At 35.4% G+C, this 24,199-nt stretch overlaps 1 protein-coding gene across 1 annotated transcript; it reads left to right on the top strand.

Annotated features, from left to right (window-relative positions):
- The first annotated feature begins 11,973 nt into the window (after positions 1-11,973).
- On the top strand, positions 11,974-21,783 carry LOC140157053 (uncharacterized). Its single transcript, XM_072180117.1, has 4 exons — positions 11,974-12,058; positions 15,866-16,119; positions 19,725-19,805; positions 20,653-21,783. The coding sequence occupies exons 2-3, from the start codon at positions 15,879-15,881 to the stop codon at positions 19,802-19,804; spliced, it is 321 nt and encodes a 106-aa protein (XP_072036218.1). The 5' UTR covers positions 11,974-12,058; positions 15,866-15,878; the 3' UTR covers position 19,805; positions 20,653-21,783.
- Positions 21,784-24,199: the final 2,416 nt, after the last annotated feature.

The following is a 24,199-nucleotide window of genomic DNA, read 5'->3' on the forward strand; positions in this document are numbered from 1 at the left end:
TTATATTCTAAAATTCTTCATGGACCACTACTTTTCAAATTAAAGAATGATATTGTGCGCATGTGTTTAATTAAAGAGATTAATAGTAGGTGTCTTTAATTAAAGAATTTTTGCATATTTCTAACCTTCGCGCGCTTTCGATTATATCAGAAGCAGGTGTCACTTGATTGAGAACGGGGGGGTGAGTTACACAGAGCCTGATTGAAGGAGCACTAGCGATTTTTTCAAAAATGCAGGCGGTGATGGAAGCGATATCCCCGGGGGTCACTCCCATTGTTGCCTGTACACCATCCGCGATAAGCAAAGCGCGTAAAAAGGGTCGTTTTTCGTGGGTAGGCACAATACGCGCGTATCGCGTTTAGGGTGACAAAAAAAATTGGAAAGAAGGGTAGCAAAATTGCAATTCCTAAATACGCGGAAATGAAAATTAGGATATGAAATTTGATGTTAGGAATGAAATCCTTGTTTAGGGTGTCGTTTTAGCCAAGGGTTAAATCCTTGTTTAGGGTGCTTTTCAAAAGTTGATTATCGCGGATGGTGTACAGGCCACAATGGGAGTGACCCCTGGGGGCGATATCGCCAATTTTGAGGTCGCCATTGGATTAACACATAATCATGAAATCTTCACAAACAATTCTAAATTTGTTATGTGGTGTCAAAGCAAAATTATCTTACTCTAAAACCGTCGGGGTACGACAATGTACCACACTGCAAGTATGTCGAAAGCATAACAATCTACAGAAGGGCAAAGAGTAGTCAAAGATTCACCTTTTGTTTGGGTGAAGATGCATCGCATCTGAAAACGCGTTGGGCCAAGTGTAACCTTTTTATGCCTATGGTTTTGTCCAGCAAAGTAAAGATTAGAATCAAGAAAATGGTGAATGCTTGAGGAGGGTAGGGACAAGATTCCCTGTGACTACTGCATAACCTACTACTATTGTCCATTCAAATTAGCTTAGATTCTTGGTTTTTTCAAATATTGAGGTCAAAGTCAAAAGTGTTAGCACATCCTTACACCCAGCATGAGTGATTTATACTCATATATCATCCGTAGCTGTCAGTAGGTGATCCAGGCGAATGAGTATTTTTACTTCTAGTTTGACTTTGTAGATCGCACACATTATGCTTTCATCACTACATTGCTATTATTTTATTTTATTTATTATTTGTTTTACAATACTATTAAAATGGAAAACGCGGGAGATAATACCGCTATATTGCATGGCTTAAATAAACTGGAATTCAAGAAGTTATCAGCTATCATTCGATGGTGGCCAAAGTTTTGCAATCATATTTGCCGGAAAGCATCCGTTAGGAAGAAAATGCATCAGGACGAGACAAAATAATATTTATGAGGCAGGATTTGAGGCATATTTGTAGACGAACGCCATGTTGTTCCTGAATGGATAAGTTTCATTTCCTCTTTTGTTATAGGCAAACTCGTAGCCATGGTACAAGGCCGAAAGACGTACCCTCTCCTCATTGACAAAATTATCTAATTATCACATGTTTCAGAGAAGAAATAAGAATATACCCAAGGAAGTTCTAATTTATTATAAAGTAAAATAACAAAGGGACAACTCTTGTATTTTGAACCGATCAAATCAGCCTCCCCCCCAAAAAAAAAAAACAACCCAATTTTAGAAGGTTAAATTAACTTTTTCCTGTAAGCGAATATATTTAGGGAAAAGGTTTACTTTTTGAAACACCCTCACTCTCCCCGCAAAAAAAAATCTTGGCCGCAAATAATTTTTATTTAACTGCAGAACAACAAAATGAATGAATTGAACTAAATGGATTTGCAGCTTGAGCATATAATAATAATTATTGAATTGTATACTCAATTGCATCAATAACACCAAAAAAGTCAGGCTGTTAAATATTAAGTCAAGTTCATAGTTTATTATTATTGATGTTATTGTTGCTGTTCTTATTGCTATTGTTATTTCATAATGAAATCTATCAGGATTATTGATTTACTGTATATATCATGAAATTTATCGCCTGGAAGATAATAATAATGTTGCTGCTGTTCATTCGTTCTATCCACTCGCTGTTGACATGGACACCCATCAAAATATGGAAAACTGTTGCTGAGGTCCGAACAAGGTGGAAAGGAAAAGGTACATGGACGGATTACATGCGGTGTTATGGATAAGGGAACGGGGTGGAATTTTAGGGATTACGAAGACGATAAAAATCCCAAGGGGACGGGTGGAAGTTAGGGGTACGAAGTCGATAAAAATCGTTAGTTATGATTGCTTAATGATCAAGATCCATATTATATTTATGTTATTTAGTGGGGGTATGTGTGTAGGGGTGGGTGGATGTCTAGTGGGGGACGATTCATTCGGCATGGTATCAATCGCCATAGTCTGTGTACCACTTATTCAGTGATTCTACTTGCTTTAGTGACCCCCTCCCACCCATTGAGGAGACAAAAACAAATGGAACACAGATCTTGGGCTTAAAAGACTGAAGAGAAAGGGAGAGAAAGATAATAAAAAAGAGACCACAAAAAAGAGAAAGGGTAAAATTGCTTGTAATTAAGTAGGTCCATGCTTGAAAAGTTCCGGGAAAGTCCAGTTCATTTAGTGTATACAATCGATAATAAGAAAAAACTTCGAGATGGGAACAAATCGCCTTACTGATGAGTAAAAAAAATATCCCACCCAATTCTGTATAAAGATACATTAAAATTGAAGAAAAAAATATACATATCACCGCCTTCGGCGGCAAAAAATCCCATGCCCCTCCAAAGAATCTAAGGCCTTCATCTAATTCTCTGATTTTAATTTTTTTTTTAATGGTCTTAGATTGCTCCGCTTACAAAAACATTAAAAAATAGTTTGCCATATCTCAGGTGATTTGTTACCTTGATAAAATGACCAACAAGATCAAGACCCATTACATCCTGTTGACCTTGATCTATTTTATCATTACGTGTGTAACAAAACATCCAAACAATGCAACTGTTCTCGTTTTAATTCATTTTTGCCAAAGGAACAATTTCAGACCGATTGGATGAAAATTGGAGCAGTGGGACCCAAATTTGACATTTGACATTTTTGCCTATAACTGTGTGTCGGAGACAGGTCAAACTATATTTTTCTGAATCCTAATGATGAGAGCAAAAATTTGTTCTTAACAAAAATTGACCAACTTCTAAATTCCACCTGCGTAAGCGGCCATTGTTCCACTACTTGGATTTTCGGGGATTTTTTGATATGTTATATGCTTTTCTGAAATGAATGGTAATTAAATGGATTATATTGCAATTAGGGGTGGTTTAACCCCTATTTTTCTTAATTTGACTGGCATACTCTAGCTTATACATTTGTGTGACATCTGGCAACTGGTCAGTATGTATGACCAAAGATTTGATTAAAATAATGCATGCATGGTATAACTAAACATGCTTCGGTGCCTTCGTCCAAAGCATAATTTTTGGAAGGACACATGATGATGAATGATCAGTCTGCCGGTTGCTAGGGCCATATCATATTGTCCCAGCAAACACAAAACGTTTTACAGAAAAGGTTTAAATGTCGGGTTATGTAAAGGGTATAAAAACGTTTTAATAATATTCATAAAACATTTTTGAAAATGTGATGCAAAACTTTCCAAAAGAATACTATTCAACTGTTGACTAAATATTTTGGAAAAACGTTTGCCCAAAATATTTACAATGATCTTTATATAACCCGACATTTAGATGTTATTAAAAGGTTTTGAATAAACGTTTTAATAACATTTTTGTGTTTGCTGGGATGACGGTCGTTTTTATTTTGACTGACAAGCACCACGAATTACCGTTACGCTATGTAAACACCATACACACTTGTTTGATGGCATGTAGAACCGTATTCATTTTTAAGCAAAGTTGAACACTGATGGCGCTAAGATGAAAAATTTGATAAAGAAAAGGAAATATAAAATGGCTACAAATATCATGTGTATAGTGTTAGCTGTTGGTATTATGAAGGTCTAAAATAATTGAAAATTAGGTAATGTTTTGGTAGAAACATGAATGAATGAGTATCAAACAACCATTCATCAAAGTAGTTTCAATTTCCCTTTTTATTTTATTTTTTTGTCGTCTCTTACGTCAATTTAAATTTATGTTGGGGGTTCACGCCATGTGAATAAAAGTGGAGGGGTAAAGTTAGATTTGTCAATTTTTTACCCAATGTGGGTAGCAAAGTCAAATTTGTGTCCCATTTGTCTATTTTGTCCCATTTTCAGTCATTTAAATGAAACTTTACAGTTTGCCGTCCCAATGCCCTGAAAACGATTGGGGAACTTTCCCCGGCACTCCCTGGCTACGCAATTGATGACACTTTCAAGAAGGTGTGTGTATTTTGAAAACAGCAACAGCAACAACAACAATAAAGAAATCTTTGTAATAACTCACAAAATATCAGAAAGACAACAATTCCAATTTTTACAGTTTACACTGTTTTATAAACTCACTTCGTGCGATTGAATTTTATTGGGCCGAGATTTACCATATCGATAGTAAAAGGTGGGTCTGTGTCGTTCGCAAAAAACGTAGTGTCATGCAATTTTCTGTGAATTTCAAAAAACATTTCTCAACCCAAATTTGAAATCTGGAGGGGCCTCAAGTAAGTGGCAATAATTACAAGCCCGCGGGGGTAACATAGGGGCCTCAAGTAAGTGGCAATAATTACAAGCCCACGGGGGTAACATTTTTAAATTGCTTGCCAACAATTGCTTGCCTCCCACCTCTCAGCTTGCCAAAAGTCTTTGCCCCCCCCCCATTTGTACATGCCAAATTTGTTTGGGTTCCTAATTTGCAAACTTTAATTAGTTTAGATGTAGGCGCGTAGTGAGCAGGACAATTTGCATACTTGAACCTTTGCTTGAACGTTTCTGTAGCTAGAGTTTTCCTAAGTATTTTATATAAGAGTGTGCTATTTAAAAGGTGTCCCGTAAATATGTACCAAAATTGCTTTCAGCTTGACAAAAATCTTTGCCCACCACATTTTACCCTTCCTCATGGCTCATAATTATTGCACAGTCCTAAAGAAAAAGTGATTTTGAACAGTCTATAATATCGAATTGATTAATTCGAATTAAACAATTCATTGATGTTAGCACTGGGTAGTAGCCAATACTGCCAGTAGACAGGAAGTCTAGAAAGTTGACCTCAACGCTGTAGGTGGTCTTCCTGTACTTTTGAATGGGACAATAGTAACCTTGGGCATGTTTTAGACCAAAATTTTGGATTTTTCAGATTTTTTTCTACGTTTGTGAGAGCATAACAAGACTATCCGTCGATGGATTTTTATTTCCGTCGGTAGATATTTTTAAAATTAAGTTTTTCATAACATATTGAAAAGGCAGAGACCCCTGATGTATAATAAATTAGCTAGGTAAGTTTTGAGTAACCTTGATGAAAATTATCAAAAAAGTGCCTATTCAATTGTGTGGGTACGGTCCATCACCTGTCACTTGGTAGTCTTGTAACATGTCTAATGGCGCTGCCCATAGCCACTCAATGAATTGTTTAATTCGAATTAATCAATTCGATATTATAGACTGTTGAACGTTGTTTTCGTCACTATTTCTATGCCGAATTTATAAGCAGGTTTGTGTACAAAACGAATTCGCATTTCGGCCGTTATATGGTCGATTGCGATGATTTAAAGTTGGGACTCAAAATTACCAACATTTCATCTTATTGCTTTATAGTTTAATTTTGTTTCCAAAATGTGTTGTTTTTACTGTACTGTCTCAGCTTCAGTGCAATGACAGGATCAGGTCAGCTACCCAGCAAACTCATGCAACGTTTTACATTGTAACATAATATCATTTAATTTAGCAAATATGTTTGCCCAAAATAGTTTTCATGATCATAATATATTATTTAATTTTGCAAAAATGTTAGGCCAAAATAGTTTTCATGATCTTTATATAATCCGGCATTTAATGTTATTTAAACGTTTTGAATAAACGTTTTAGAACATTTTTGTGTTTGTTGGGTACGTAATCCAATTAAAATGTGCTTAACAACAGGGGATTAGGGCCCTCGCAGTGGCGGCGCCAGGAATTTTTTCGGGGCATCCCCCCGTAGCGCCGCCACTGGGCCCTCGCAACTAGCAGACTGAGAGGAAGCGGTTTACCACCCTTCGCTGCTCATGATATGATTTCTGTTACCTCAATTAGAAATCTAATGTTTCACATTTTTTTATTACAATCATTAGTCAAGGTTAATCATTCTTTTTCGACCAGAACATACAAGTCATTAAACTTCAACATTCAATATTAAATATGATGATAAAATTAACATCATAATTGAAAGTGACAGTAGACCTACCACTAAACGCATCAATGAATGGCTAATGCAAGAATAAAAAGTTTATTGACTATTAATGTTGCAATGAGAAAAAAAAACAGTTATATAAAATAAAGGGAGAGGACACAAAATTAATTGATGACGATTGGAATCCTTGATTTTTTAAAAATATGTAGGGCATGCTAAGTTCTTCAATTCATGATCTGGCAAAAAGTGATATATAATACGGAGGGGCACCGCTGTTTGCTTGTAACATTATTTAATTTGAAAAGCAACACACTTTTAAGTGTATACAAATCACAAATTATTTCTTTAAAAAGAAATAATTTATGATTTGTATACAGATTAGATTCATATTTAAATGTTAGTTATAACTGATCACATTGTCCCATTTCAATTTCGAGCCAAACAAATGAGGTAAAACGAAGAAAATTTCATTCCAGCGCCTACAATGCGTGTGGTACTTATCACATGTATTATTGCACGGAGCATCACGCAGATGGGCGTATGAAGACGTACGACGAATAGCGATATGCACAAAATTTATACGTCACTGATTCAATGCTAAAACTACACATGAGCTGACATTCACGAGACGTGTTAGTAAGCACTCGATCGATGAACTCTGAATAAAACTGAAGATCTCCGGATTAGTCTTTCACTGGCCATTACAATCATGCAAAAAGTAGAAATTTGAGGAACAAATCACATATTATGGCTTTAAAAGTTTGATGTAGTGCAATGATATTCATGTTACCTTTATTGCGCTATGCAATTATTTCTATTATTCTACATATTTACCCATTTAATCACAAGTCAACAGTGGTCTTTGCTGGACAGTTTGAATCAGGATAATATACATCACTCGTCCTGAACAGCGAGTGCAATAGAACTGTGTAATCAACAACAAGGAGAAGACTGCCAATATTAAGTAACACATTTTAAATTATCATTACAACAAATGCATATAAAAGTAATGTTTTCATTACGAAAAAGAACGCCTTTGAGGCATTCAGGGTCTTTTTGCTTTCCATTCTGTCAACGTTGCATTTTTTTCAAGATTTGCGCTGATCACTTATGTTATTGGCGCGTAAAAACAGCAGTGTCATCTGCATAAAGATTGATGCTGCAGTGAGATATACAATTGATGAGAGACTACAACGTGAACAAAAGAGGGCCCAAAATTGACCCATGTGTTACTCCAAAAATTATTTTTGCAATACTAGATGTAGAATTTCCAACTTTAGTATTTTAGTTAAATTAAATAACGGGTTCCTAAATCAAATTTAAGAAATAATTTTGACTATTCATAGAGTTTTATGGCCATTTTTGTTATATTTTAGGGCAAAATAGGACATAAAAATCCTTTAAAAAATGCCAATCAAAACCATTTTAAAAGTGGCGTGCCTGACCCCCCCCTCAACAACTCATGAAAAAAGAAAAAGAATAATCTTTGTTCTTAGTACTTTTTAAATATGCACACATTCGGTAAACACCTTGATTTGTGCATAAAATAGTGTCAAACTGCACATCTGTGCGTGCTTCGCGTGAAATGAACCAAATGTGTATCAGCTGTGACTTCAAATACTGTCAAACTGAAATTTTTTGCCATCGCAGCAGATATCCCGGTAAAAGTGGGCCAAACTAATGCTCAATGGCCATTTGCTTCTGCCCCCCCCCGACAAAAACGTCCAGGTACCCACTCCGATTATTATATGCGTAATTAAAAAGCCAACAAAAAAAGGTTATTTTTGAAGTGATAAACAATCAAAAATGTTCAACAGACAGAGAGAGACTACTCTTTGGTATACCAGAACGAAATTTAAATTTAACGATATTTTTGTTAAACGAATTAATCTTCAAGAAATGTTTGGTACCTATAAATTATGTAGCCAGAGGTTTCCCGTGGTATAAAAATCTCAACCTTTTTTGAAAAAAGAGGGGGGATGAGGCTGTGGATCACGAAATGCCCTTTTAAGCCAGTTTGTGCAATACGGTATTCAAAGTCTGGAAGTTCTCAACTTAAAGTCCCATTCAGTGATCCCAGCGCAAGTGTACAACAATTAAAATTGTTTATAACTTACTTAAAAGTGAAGGATAAGTCATTGACACTGTCATTTGGTATTTGTGAAAAGAATTTGGCAAAAAACTAAGAAAACAGCAGTACTGACGAAGTTGAAGCCCCATTCAAATACATGTAGATAATTTAGATACTGTCAGTATCTAAATTAGAGAGTCGTGTAAAATGTCTTATTTTGTCTTAAATAAACGGCTTTCAGCTGGACCACTCCCAGGCTATGTTAGCACATCTATGACAATGACAACGGTACCAAAATCTGAATTTTGATGATTTTTACGATCTTCCGGATGAGCAAATCGCTGAATGGGCCTTTAAGTGAGTGATATTGCCTCTCGGTTTAAAATAAATGAGTATAAAAGTAACATGTGCTGAATCGAGGCTTGTGGGTTATGCAGGTATCACAGGGAAAATTAACCTTTCCCTCCTTAAGCCTTAACCATTTTTTTGATGCAAAATTGTCTAATCTTTACTCTGCTGAACAAAAACATGATAGGGTTACACTTGGCCCCACACGTTTTCAGATGCGATGAATCTTCAACCAAACAACTAATCGCGAAGGTGAATCTTTGACTACTCTTTGCCCTTCTGTTATTGGGCTATTCCAGTTGAAATCCACACTACCCCTGTGGAAGCTTTTGGAAATATCTTCTACAGGTGGAGTATGTTTTTCAAATGTAGTAATTGGTTAGGGTTACTCATTTCGAAACTCATACTCCCCCTGTATTATGTCTTATGCATATATATTCCACAACTGGAGTGAGGATTTCAAATGGAAGTTACCCAATTGTCTATTTGATTCAAAACTCATACTCCCTCTGTGGAAGACTTTAGCTAAATCTTCTACAGGGGTAGTGTGGATTTTAAATGGAATAGCCCCAAAAAATGTTATGCTTTCAATGTAGAACCAACACTAACCAAAATGAATCGTTAACAAATATATGTTTGTCTTGTGGTGAATCTTGAACTAATACTTTCTGACAGAAGGTGAGTTCAAGACTCCTCATTAAATGTCTGTGCGTAACGCATCAAAAATCACTGTCCTTTAAAAAAAAAAGAGCCCTGCTTATGAAATTAACAAGGTAATGATATCGATCAATGACTTTAAGCTTCATGGATATTCGTAGTCGAATTTTATATAATAATGGGTGTTTGATGTACCAAGTTTTAAATGATATGGCACCTGTTTACCTTAATGATTTATTTCATGAAATTAGTTCTATCCATTATGTACATACACACTGGAAATCTTTACATGTCTAATTTTAATACTTAATATGGTAAAAGTAAGTTTCAATATCACATGGAATCTTATTTCGAAGGATATCCGAGATGAAAAATCATTTTCGTCTTTTAAAACAGCTTTTAAAAAAGATCTGAAATTATGTTAATGTATCTTGCCATTCATGAGTGTCATCATCTTGCTCTGTATTCTTAAATTATTTTCATAATTTCAAATAGATTTTTTAGCATCTCAATCTGTAATTCTTATGTATTTTTCTACATGTAATGGTGTTCTTATCAATTATTCAATTTATGTATATAATATAATGTATTTTACATTATTAGCATGTCTCTTAATATTATGGGTTTTTTTACATTTCGATTATATATTTATGTCATTATCTATATTCTTATGTACTATGTAGTTTTTATGAAGTTTTTAATGTTTCTTTTTATCAAATATTCTTTTTGAAGACCTTGGGTCCACAGGCCCATGTTGCTCATTTGCGTTGTTGATTCTTTGAGTGACGAGCCAATGATAAGTCAAATTTGCAAGTTATTTCTTCATTGTTGAATACGGCATATTATCACTGTGTTCCTCAATTTGATTAAGAAAAGCATGCAAGTTCCATGAATTGTTGGCTTGTTGCTCAATAAATCGGTGGCGTGAGTGAGTGGAACCGAGCTCTTCATTTGTGATGCGATCAAGCAAAATCAGTCGGAACTCGGATATATTAAATTTTCAGTTGCTTATACATGTAGGATAATAAAAAGCATGTACAAATCTGAATTTTGCAGAAAACTCCATTGAAATTGAACAACCAGTTCCAAAGATATGAGCAATTAAAGAGGTTCCAAAACAACAGGAAACAAAAGGAAATATTTCCATTGTATGGCTATATCTCAAAATAAATATTCCGAGTTCCGACTGATTTTGCTTGATCGCATCACATTTATGTATATACAGCCTGTCTCAAAAACAATTTGTGCAAGTAAAAAGTGCCCTCTCTGGCAATTAGAAAATACCGTTGTGAAATAATGTTTACATCAACGTCCAGGGTGTAGTCTTAGCTCTCAAATGCCGTTTGTTCTGTTCAATTTGCTTGTTTGAATCTCGAGATATGTTTAGTTAAAGACGAAAGGGTAAAATCACAATTGTGCCACTTTTACTATGGAAGAGGGCTTTACATGTAACAGCGATAGCATCAAGTTTATCAAGAGTTCCTTCGTGAAATCAAAAGAATGTATCAATTACACAATACACACAATTTTTGACTGTTTTTACTGTTTTATCATGATGCAGGAATGATGATTCTCTTTTTCCACTTAAAAGAGATTAAAAGATAAATAAATATTTCACATTCTGCTGTAAAAATGGATTTCACATTTTGCTGTTCTGCATGTGCGTGTCAATGATTTTGTCATGGTAAATACTGTTTAAGACATGTTAAAAGACAAACAAATCTTGTGCACTTATACATGTTATAGGTTAATGAAAGCGTATTACTTGTTGGGAGAGATTTTAGATAAAATAATGCCCGCGTGCTGATGTTGATGCGTCTAATGCATGCGCCCCGAAAGGGGGAGTGCATTAGACGCATCAACATCAGCTATCATTGATTTACATGTACAGCTCTCTTCCCTAGTAAAAGTGGCACAATTGTGATTTTACCCTTTCGTTGTTAAATAAACATATCTCGAAATTGGAAAAAGCAAATTGAACAGAACAAACGGCATTTGAGAGCTAAGACTGCGCCCGTGACGTTGATGTAAGCATTATGTCACAACGGTATTTTCTAATTGCCAAAGAGGGGGCTTTTCACTTGCACAACTTTTTTGAGACAGGCTGTACATATCTTTTATGTCTTTTACATCGACGTGTTTCTTAATCATGTTTTTTATGGATCGATTATTATGTTTATGTAAATATCTATATTTATGTAAAACTGTGTTTTATACGTTAAACAGGGCCCTGCTGAAAATCGGGCAATTGACTTTATTTATCCTTCATTTTGAAGATCAAAAGGGTTATCTGACGATTTTTATATCAGGCAAAGAGGAGATAATTCAATGGCGTTGCGTCATAGGGGCTCGTGGTACAACTTTTGACAAATCTCATTTAAAAATCGCTAGTGCTCCTTCAGGCTCGGTGTAACCCCCTCCCATCCCAATCAAGTGACTCATGCTACACTTCTGAGATAATCGAAAGCGCACGAAGGTCAGAAATATGCAAAAAATCTTTAATTAAAGACACCTACTATTAATCTTCTTAATTAACCACATGATCACCATACCACTCTTTAATTTGAAAAGTAGTGGTCCATGAAGAGTTTTAGAATATAAAAAGGATGAGGGAAAGTGGTTGGAGCTGAGTATCACTTAAGGCATTGACGAGAACAAAAGACATTTCTTCGTTTTCTCTACGAATCGAAAATAAGGTAAGCTTGTACTGTATTTACTTGCTTTTCACACGTTTTCCTGATCACAAATGTTATAATTTAAAAAAAACATTTTAAAGGAAAGAAATATTGAAAATGTTGTTTCATTGGTAGTGTATAGAATGGTGTCAACTGTCGGCCAAGCGGGATTTTTTTTCGGTGTGACTTGGAGCTTTTATCTTTAAGCATAGATGCTTTAAGTGACAGTTACTTTACTTGGACATGTCAAAACTGACATATGCAAATAACACCACGCGAAGTATAAGAAAAAGATAACAAACTCAGGATTTTGCCATATTTTTGGAAGTATAGATGATAAAAGCCATACTGACATTTGAGTCGGGTGATCAAAGCGAGCCCGTGTTATTTTTAATATTAAGTTTTTCAGATATAGGCCTACGCTGATGTATAAATGTACATTTGACTTTCATTTTTTGTAACGGAGGGAAAAGTTTTCTTCTTCAGAACAAATTATATTTTTATAAAAGTATAGAATGTGTAGATAAGCCTGCGTTTCCATATCAGATGTAGATAGTACAAGCCATTGTTGTCAGTAATTCTTCTTTCTACAGCTCAATTTACTGTACTTTGCCTAACCAGACAGTCCATGCCAAAATTGTTACTACACCTTTACATTTCATCGAATCTCTTTTTGATGTCTGTCATTTTGAACATCACACTTGAAAGATGTATGCTATGTAGAAACTTTATTTTGCAATTTCATAATTTGCATATTATTAGCATATTTGCAAGAAAAAACATGAAAATCAATAAATACCTATATTTTTCACAATTTCAATGTTTTATTAGAAATTAAGCATGTAGGCCGTTTGTTATGACTTGATGAATGAAGCTGTTAAACAGATTTTGATATTTTTGCTTATTTTTCCTTTTTTGTCCCAAAATGTGTAAAAATCACATTTTTTTGGATGACCTATATTTTCTTTGAATATTTATCAAATTTCTTAATTTAGGTATAATACAGTGCAGAAAAAGATGTCAAAAAATCTGTTAAAACAGATTTCAATAAATTGTTCCATTTTCCATTTTGGGTTAAATACTCAATTTTCATGCGCGGGATATTTGAAACATAAAATGAATACATGTCCATTGCACTTTTTCCTCGAGATGTACTATAATATCAATGTTACGGATATATTATAATCCTTCTTATCTTCACTGATCCATCAGATACCTATTGTTATGAATGATCAATGAAAAGGTTCAGAACTGGGCTACTAATGGTCTGTCAAGTATCTATAGTTATTTTCATGACTGTGTCAACTCAAAAATCATGCAAGGTCGAATGTAGGAAAAGTATGATCAGTTGAGCTGTATTGACATGAGTCGGATGATCAAAGAGAGGGTGTATATTTGTAATATTTTTCTTGGATTGTCTTGATACTTGATGATGTATAGCTTTTTTTTCTGAAAAGGAGGGAAAAGGATTCTTGCTTTAATAGCACAGCGATATTTGAGCTTATCTACCGGGCTTTTCTTCTACTAAGATTTTCTGTATGTATTTCTATAATGAATGGGTGTAACAAATTGTATGACATATTATTAACTTACCAAAAATGATACACAAAAATGGCTGATTACCATAAAAAAAAATTATAGGGTTAGGGCACATTTTTCTTTTTAGATTATATTTTTTATTTTGCATTTGCAAAAGTGTAATATTTGCTGAGGAGGGCGATCTCAATTTGTTTTTAAATTACGATTGGTCAACGAATGCAATGTGCTTTATTGAACTAACATATTCTGCAAAAACCAAGACCATAGTACTTTCGAATATTTAATTCATATGATCAAAATATTAGTAGAACTTGCTGGCTTAATTGTCTCATGCCTTGAGTGAACCATTGACGTATAAACTATGCGTATGTTATTAAATTATAAATCTTTATGTTATGTGTCATATTTATTATGTCTATGCGAGAATTTATGTGATGTTAATTAAGCCGATCTACCTCATTAACGAAATACGCACATTGACGATAACCGCTGGTAGAAAGAATTCTTTGGACTCAAAATTAGTGGCAACATGGGTCATATCTGATAGCAAGAACTAACATTTGTGGAAAAAATAAAAACGCATTTTATGGAAAGTTTAGACATGTTAGAATGTGGCTTTAATGGGTCATAGCGCATAGGGACGAATTATAGAAATTTCGTGTTCGTGTATGTTAATTATGACTATATAGAATAATACAAGGAGAGTTTATACTTTATACACTTACAGACACACATGTATGCTATGTAGAAACTTTATTTTGCAATTTCATAATTTGCATATTATTAGCATATTTGCAAGAAAAAACATGAAAATCAATAAATACCTATATTTTTCACAATTTCAATGTTTTATTAGAAATTAAGCATGTAGGCCGTTTGTTATGACTTGATGAATGAAGCTGTTAAACAGATTTTGATATTTTTGCTTATTTTTCCTTTTTGTCCCAAAATGTGTAAAAATCAACATTTTTTTGTTTTCCTTTATTTTCTTTGAATATTTATCAAATTTCTTAATTTAGGTATAATACAGTGCAGAAAAAGATGTCAAAAAAATCTGTTAAAACAGATTTCCAATAAATTGTTCCATTTTCCATTTTGGGTTAAATACTCAATTTTCATGCGCGGGATATTTGAAACATAAAATGAAAACATGTCCATTGCACTTTTTCCTCGAGATGTACTATAATATCAATGTTACGGATATATTATAATCCCTTCTTATCTTCACTGATCCATCAGATACCTATTGTTATGAATGATCAATGAAAAGGTTCAGAACTGGGCTACTAATGGTCTGTCAAGTATCTATAGTTATTTTCATGACTGTGTCAACTCAAAAATCATGCAAGGTCGAATGTAGGAAAAGTATGATCAGTTGAGCTGTATTGACATGAGTCGGATGATCAAAGAGAGGGTGTATATTTGTAATATTTTTCTTGGATTGTCTTGATACTTGATGATGTATAGCTTTTTTTTCTGAAAAGGAGGGAAAAGGATTCTTGCTTTAATAGCACAGCGATATTTGAGCTTATCTACCGGGCTTTTCTTCTACTAAGATTTTCTGTATGTATTTCTATAATGAATGGGTGTAACAAATTGTATGACATATTATTAACTTACCAAAAATGATACACAAAATGGCTGATTACCATAAAAAAAATTATAGGGTTAGGGCACATTTTTCTTTTTAGATTATATTTTTATTTGCATTTGCAAAAGTGTAATATTTGCTGAGGAGGGCGATCTCAATTTGTTTTTAAATTACAATTGGGCAACGAATGCAATGTGCTCTATTCAACTACCATATCGTGCAACAACCAAGACCATAGTACTTTCGAATATTTAATTCATATGATCAAAATATTAGTAGAACTTGCTGGCTTAATTGTCTCATGCCTTGAGTGAACCATTGACGTATAAACTATGCGTATGTTATTAAATTATAAATCTTTATGTTATGTGTCATATTTATTATGTCTATGCGAGAATTTATGTGATGTTAATTAAGCCGATCTACCTCATTAACGAAATACGCACATTGACGATAACCGCTGGTAGAAAGAATTCTTTGGACTCAAAATTAGTGGCAACATGGGTCATATCTGATAGCAAGAACTAACATTTGTGGAAAAAATAAAAACGCATTTTATGGAAAGTTTAGACATGTTAGAATGTGGCTTTAATGGGTCATAGCGCATAGGGACGAATTATAGAAATTTCGTGTTCGTGTATGTTAATTATGACTATATAGAATAATACAAGGAGAGTTTATACTTTATACACTTACAGACACACATTGAAGATGGCCAGTAAACTTCTATTCGCTTTGATGGCATTCAGCCTCTTTGTTGCCGTAACTGTTGCAACAACATTTCTCGAGGAAGGAGATGATGACGGTGGTTTTGAGTTTGATGTAATGGACTTTCTTTTGGCAAACAAGCGTGGCGGGATGGCAGAACTAGAAGGAGAGGCATTTGAAGAGTTGATGGATAAACGTGCTGGGAAGGGCAAAGGCAAGGGCAAGGGCAAGAACAAGTGGCAGCGTAAGTGCTTTATTATATTTTCTTTTGTTACAATTATTATGACCGGATCTAGGGAGGCCCTCTAAAAATTAAAAATTTTGGCGATTTTAAACACAATATTTGCCAAACAATGTCGATTCAGATAAGGTTCCTCTCTCAGCCCTCCCCCAGTCGCATTTGGCGTAAAATTGGCAAAGGCCGGAACATTTTTCTTGAAAAGGAAAACACGGATGCTCAATTTTTTCAGGACCATCGTACGTAGTCTAAATTCTGCCAAATTTCCCCTTTTATTAATAATTCCCCTTATTTTTTTTCTTTCAACTTCCCCCCCGATTTTAACCAATAGTTTCCCTTTTTACTCCCCCCTCCAGATTTTTATAAATAGTGTCCTTTTACTTTTATTTATCGCCAATTGATAAATATACCATACCATATCACGCGGATGCATGAGTGACACCCGTGGTATTTTTTATATTTTAGGCCATTATAACACTCATAACGCTACTGACCACCCTCTATTGTTATCTATACACGCACTCCTCCCTACGCTATGCATAAATTCTCCAAGCCATATTTCCCTAAAAAATTATGAAATTTAAAAAAAAAGGCGTTTGGCGAAGAGAGGAGTGCTTAAGGGATGTGGCTGTAGGAACAAAGACCAAACAAACATATTCTTGTTTACGCCGTAATATTGTAGTATTTCAACCATTTTACAACTTCAGCTGTGTAACTTGCAAAAATTCCCGCTAAAAAGTGGTTCTTTGAATTTTTTAAAATACATTAAAAATCGCATTGGACTTTTCGTACGGATTATACTATAATGATTACCTGCCTATAATGTTCTGATCACACTATAGACTGGGATTATATGTGACCCCATTGCCAGGCAATTTGTTCCTATTGTTCCTTGTCTGGAAAAATTCAGGGACCGTGCTTTTAAATAACCCGCCAGAACACAATAAGGCCATTGACCTGTGTAGTGGTCATACGTTGTTCATTCGACCATAAAAGATTTCTAGTCCCTCAGCAACTCATTAAAAATGCGTTGCATCAGGTCAGGGATTCTATTATAATAATTGTAATCCTTTCTTTGAGGTGAATAGATAAAAGAGAGTTCGTGAAAAACAGGTGTGATGTTGTAGATAATATATTATCATCAAAGTTGCTGGCATATAGGACATTTCGTGGAAGTGGCGCTTATTATATATTTCTTGTAAACACAATCTAATGTGGTACTCGCTACATGGAGAAGGTCGGTCTGCAAATGTCCATGCATGAAGCTATATAGTAGAGATATTATAGCTTCATGTTCAGTGTAAATCAATTAAAATACTATAGCTGGATATCAAAAATCGTGATGCATTCCTTCTTGTTATGGACGATATTAATTTTGATATTACTGTGACAAAATCCATTCCCTTCTCAATTGATTAGGCTCCAGTCTTAGGCTTTCTTTTCTAAAAATAAATCATAGGGCCTAAAGGCAATTAAATATGGGCTAAACCCATATTCGGTATGCGGAAAGTTTTCATAGTCATCTATTACCTATATCAGGGGTCCGCAAATAGCGTGGCTTCCCGAGTGGCGCGAGGCGCCGTTTAGATTTAAAATAAATAAATAAATAAATAAATAAATAAATAAATAAATAAATAAATAAATAAATAAATAAATAAATAAATAAATAAATAAATAAATAAATAAATAAATAAATAAATAAATTCCCATGTTCTCCGTGTAAAGACAGGCTAAAATAGTGCAAAATATTGCACCAAATGGCGTCATTTGCACCTCAACTTCACAGGGGGGCACCCCTCTGACTCCCCCGGCCGTGCTAAAGCACCGCGAAAGCTGCTTCGCAGCCATTGAGTGGCGCTTTTCAGTCTTTATTTCATGTGGCGCTTCAACAAACCTATTTGAGGAAGCCTGACCTATACCAGTTTTCACCCCGATGTGGCAGTGACGTCAACGCGTTGAAGCAGCTGTTTCGCTCTCGCATCTATGCGGTGTCTTTAAGCGCGTGCGAGTGTACACCAGCGCTTTGATCGAACGCTAGGGAGTGTAATGAAATTCATACAGTGCTGATGTCACTGCCATATCAGTAGCCTGAATCCTTCTGGCCTCTAATGACGGCGTCTTTTATTTACCCACAATCCGTCACTTTGCCTTATTCACCAACAGCACAACCCGATGACCGTGCGTAGTTGTTGAAAAACTGAAGGATCCAGCCTACCACATCAGGGTGAAAATGGTATAGCTTATCGCAAACCAGCCAAATTTGTATATGTTTGAATAGCTATAGAATACCCGTGAATATAGTGTCAGAAACTCTCACACATCTTGGGATAACCTTGTCATTAATGTGAGACAGAAAGCAACGCCATTTTGGGGATATATTTGAACATTGCGAGGGAAAACATTGCGGTAAAAGTAAGTTAATCATGAAAATCGTTTAATTCTAATAATATCAACCAGTAACGGACACTTAGCCAAGACTATGTGAGAAGTTTGGGGTATGTAAAGCATTTTCTTGTTATAAAAAACAAGGAAAAAGCAGTCCAAAATTAAACAACTCGATATTTTTAAAATGTACATTTTGAGAAGGCCTACGCTGGTTCTTTTAATTCTAGTTCAAAATCTGTTCATCACCTGCAGTCCGATTTGGTATCTACGGTTTCATAAAAGTATTGGGAACTCTTTTGGATGGTATTTTGATTTAAAAAAACGATACTGTTAAAAATATCGGTATTTATGCCAGCGACATTTCTATTATGTAAAATGCATTGAAAATTGTCGGCTAAAAAGTGCATAAATTAAAATCGCGAACAGTAATAGCAACAACAACTATCTACATTCCAAGCGGAAACGCTTTTCAAAAACATACCACCTTTTTCGGGCAATCGCTGAAACCGAAATATGAAATTCTAGGCCATCTGTAAAAAGTGCGTGAGCAGAAATGACCATGAACTTGGGTCACCGAAATAAGTGTTTATATTGGTGTCAGGCCTTTCATAGTGATACAACAATTAGCCCCCAATAATGGCTTTCATTTGAACCGTTATTTGTTAAACTGCGATTTTTACTTTTTGAGAAATCAATGAATGTATCAAAAAACTTTTCGAAAGTCGATTTAAAATGGCCTAACCCGTTAACATGAAGTCGAACGATACATGTTGAAATCGACATTATTCTAAGCCACATCGTACGGTTCTAAATATTATAGTTTTGATCATAGAGGGGGGTTAGCGAAGCACACTATAGGTTTCTACATCAAAATCGATAATTTTCATTTCGCTCTAGTAAAATTATTCCAAAAGTAATCGACATTTTACTTATTTTATCCTATAATCAACTATACCTATACTTTTTTACATAACCAGGATTTCCCAATTTTCCCGGCCACGCTCACATTATGACGTCATAGTGAAATTATATTTGTACTTATTTTGGTATCACTGGATAGAAGAGACCCAAAAGCTATATATTGGTACCATATAAAATGGCATATGAAATTTACATTTGTAATAGACATAAGTACAGCAACCCCCTCTTCGTAGTTTTTTGTATACAAAAACCGGGTCAGTAACACGAGGGTTAACCTATATAATTTCTTTTCCCTCTTCTTCTAGTGTGCCCACCACCCGCGAGTAACTGCGTCTGCAATGCAAAATACGCACCAAACGACAAGAGATTCTTTTCTAGTTGCTAAGGTAAGCGATTATTCTGTATACGTTTATGTGGGTGTGGTGGGATGTTTAGGATGACAAGTGGAGATTAGGTGGGTGTGTGCAGGGGGTGTGGGCTGCGTGTAGTAATTTGGTGTGTAGGTAATTTTTGGGGTGAGTGTATTTGGTCTTACGAGGTAAAGTTGCCTTTGGAGAGGATTTCTCCAGAATGTAGCCTCCCAAGACAATGCTTGAAAAAAGCACACTTGCATAACTGTACTGTTAGAGAACATTGTAGGGCACCCTGATGGCATTGACCACAATCTTAGGTATGCCGTAATGTTGGAGCACTGAAAACATGACTGACCTGCTGATCGCCTCAGGCATGAACGAATCAGTCCGCTGTTGTGATAGAGTCGAAGTCTTTCTTGAAGTCGACAAAAGTGACAGTTTTTGCTCTTCGATGCCTCCCACATGATCCTTCTCAAGATGTGTGTTTGCTGAGCACAGCTGCGTTCAGATCTAAAACCGGCCTGGTTACTCTTCATTAAAGGATCGAACGAGGTCAATAATTTTGTCAATACCATGAAAGAACTCCATATTGCACAATTTTAAACATTAAATAGCAATGTAAGCACATGCAGATAAGACTTGAGGAAAAAACACCAGACGTACCTGCCTGTGCGGCGATTTGAACCCCAGACCCTCAGATTAACTCAATGTATATGTACGTTTCAATGTATGGACAAATTAATTGTTATTTTATCGTTTGTATAGATGTGGGCGTGTGTGTATGTTGCATGTTGGGGGTGTGTAGGGTGCGTGAATGAAAGTTGCATACAATATTAACAATTTATAATAAATATCTTGTTTCTTTCTCTTTTTCCTACAGAATGTTAACCAGGCTAGTTAGTCTACAACGTGCCATTATGATACTCTCAACTGACGCCAAAAAAAACTTTATTTGATCAAGAAAGCACATAAATGAATAATTGTATTTCATAATTAGTTTCATTTACATCCTAATAAGTTGTTGAAGGCTCATCCAACTGAGGACAATTCAGTTTCACATTTAAAACGAGTTTGTGTTTGCAACTTTCTCAACCAATTAGGATACAGAACAACTATAACATAGTGGTCGCCACCCCACTCCCCTATAATTCCCCCATATCCCCAAATCTCTTGATCCTAACATTTACCATAATTGTAACCCTAAAGCAGACCGCTAATTCTAATAATATCAAGGGCAACAGTTATGCTAAAAGTTTGCCACGGATAACTGAATTTACTATTTTTTTGCTATTCTATAAGTCTTGTGGCGCTTATGAATATAAATGTTAAGAGGAGACTAGTTTTCCATTTGATCCCCACCCTACATAAAATGTACGATCATGCTTGCCTTTTTAAAAGAATGTACCCTTCCGTGTTACCGTATTGTCACAAAAGCAATATTATGGGAAAAAGAGAAATATTTTTGAAATGTTTAGTGTGAATGTTTCTTGTTATTATTTGTTCCAGCTCCAGTGACACCTCAAATGCCATTGGACCTTTGGATATACGTATTGTAATAGGTATTTGTTGTAGAAGTGACGTCATAATCGGATTAACTACCATAGCAAAGGATTTATACAATTTTTGACTATCGCCATGCACTACAAGCAGGTTGCACTTATCACCTGTGTATGTCTGTAATCATAGATTGAATACAATACCGCACTTTTCAAGGATACTTATCTTACAGGTCCGAGTGATCAGCATGATATGGTTCAATGCATGAACGGTGTAGTGATCGTTGTGATCAAAAATTGCATTCATCTATTGCTATGGTAGCCTTACGTCACTTCTACAGCGAATTGTCACTTTAATATAACAGGGCTGTGCTGGTTTTTTATGCCGGAAGTGAACCCTGACATAATCATACCCAGGACAGTATGCATGAGGTGTCACTGGAATTGGAACCGATAAATCATTGCAAGATTTGGGATTAGTTATACCATTATAATAAAATTTGCGCAAATTTTAATTTCAAATAGTTTCGCCTTTTTTAATTGTGTGTGGATGGAGTGTGGCATGGGGGTGTAAGAAATGTTGTCAGTGTATGCAACTGACGTGAAGAAGAAGCATTGGACCGCACTAGGTGATGTACCATGAACACCCCCGTGAAATCAATTTGGTGCCATTCAAGAGTGCTGATTGGTTATAGTGACTTTATACAAATATTAACTGTCTATGAGTGTGATGGTCGAAATATAATTACGAGGTGAAAGATGGATTGTTCCATTCCACGAGCCGCAACGGCGAGTGGAATGGAACAATTCATCTTTCACCGAGTGATTATATTTCGACCATTACACGAATTTAAGACAGTTAATATTTGTTTTATATCACTCATGCATAAATTCTATTTCTAAAATACTATTTAAGGTAGGAAATGCATTTTTCATCAACATAACACCATGTTTTGCCGTGATATACTTCACATTTTGGGGTCCACCCCATAACTAAATCGGCGAGTCCAAGAGTCAGCGCACGGTTTGGCGCAGGCGCACTACGGCAGAGCACATGATGGTAAAGACTATCACACGGAGAGGGTGATAGTAAAAATGATAAATGGTAATCAACCAATGAACTGTCTAGAATTTATGTATGAGTGATATAAAACGTGACATCGAGTGTTTACGTACTGCTAGACGTATATTTGAAGATACTAGAACGGTTGTGATGTTACATACGTCTTACGCTTAACGCCCGCATGATGCAGTCATGTCTACAGTAGAATTCATCTCGACCTTTACAGGACTTAACCCCATTAAAAGCTATTAAACCAAGATAACACTCATTGAAACAGCTCAACTGATTAAATCGGATCTTCTCTGGTTGTGCACAAGTGTCTGTTTTCATGTGCGATATCGCAATAAAGCTGTTTCAATGGTAGTATAGCTTCAGTTGGGTAACCGATTATAAAAGAAACGAAAGGAAACAATGGTATGTGTACCTTTGTTCACGAAATGAGACAATGGTCTGCTTTTTGTAAACCAGCATTCTTGAAAATGAGCAACATAATGATTGTTGACTTAACACGGTTTGGAAATAATTTCTTCATATTTTTGGTGTTATCTGTCGTTTACATATCCTTCCTAAAACACAAAAGTGCGACCCTCTCCAAACACCTAAATTAGCTAAAAATTTAGGACATGTTACAAAACTATATTGTCTAGAATTTTAGAAGAGTACTTTTAATATTGGCCGGTTATTTTTCACACAGCGACGTTAACTAGGCAATGTACTATTACCTATAACATTAACTAAAACACCAAAGTACGAATATTTCCAAACATCTAAATTAGCTAAAAATTTAGGACATTTAAAAAAACTATATTTTCTAGAACTTTAGAAGAGTACTTTTAATATTGGCCGGTTATTTTTCACACAGCGACGTTAACTAGTCATATCCCCATACTTTTAACGTAGGGCTATTTGTAGAGGTCACGCGTCAATGGGAAAGAGCACTGTGTATTGTGTATAGGAAAACGGACAGTAACTGCAGTATGGTTCGTGCATCCGTTCCCCTAGAGAAGGAGGGACTCAACTTTAGAAGTGACGGGTATGTGTATACCGGCGTCGGGAAGTAGGAGCCTATCAGTATTTGGCGATGTTCCATACGTCTCACGTTTGGTGTTAAAACACCCGTTAATGCAGCCCATCCACCAGAGGGGGAAGCACCCAACTTTAGAAGTGACGGGTATGTGGCTACCGGCGTTGGGAAGTATAGACCTTTTCTAATGACGTCACCTAATCGATATTGGGGAGCAGATGTAAACAAACAACAAGTGCGTTTCCCACATGCCCACAGTGTGAAAACACCAAATACTGCGTATTTTCTCCTCTGTTTTGTCATTTTTCACATTAGCTTCCATAAAATAATTTTTTTAAAGGGAACTGTATATTGGTTATCTTTGTTTCAGATTGTTTTGATACCACAAAATACAAGAGATACGGAAAAACCGCCATGCTATGTGAAAATGAATCTTTATTTTGTTTTACACATTTTTGTTTACTTTTTACACCGTGACGAACTAAACGCGTACTGCGAGCTGGCAATTCCGCACAGGACGCCTAGCGTGGCGCAAAGTTGATCGCGCGCGCTGGCGCGGTATTTGCGTTTGGATGCTGATGACTCGAATGCTGGACCCAATATCGATTGATTGGTGACGTCTGAGAAAAAGCTGTATAGCACATATGACTATAAAATGTTGTTTAAAAAAAAAAAGTGTGTCATTGGGTGTAACAAAATGAAAAAGGGTCAATCTGCATACAATTTTGAAAAAGGCAGTCACTTGGTATGCAATTAAAAAAAGGGGTCATTGCCAAATTTATATTAAATATTTGCTGACATTTGAAAGTTTCCGCATTATTTATGACATTTTATTGGTAAAATT

This window comes from Amphiura filiformis, chromosome 7, assembly GCF_039555335.1.
Source record: "Amphiura filiformis chromosome 7, Afil_fr2py, whole genome shotgun sequence".
NCBI classification, from domain to species: domain Eukaryota; kingdom Metazoa; phylum Echinodermata; class Ophiuroidea; order Amphilepidida; family Amphiuridae; genus Amphiura; species Amphiura filiformis.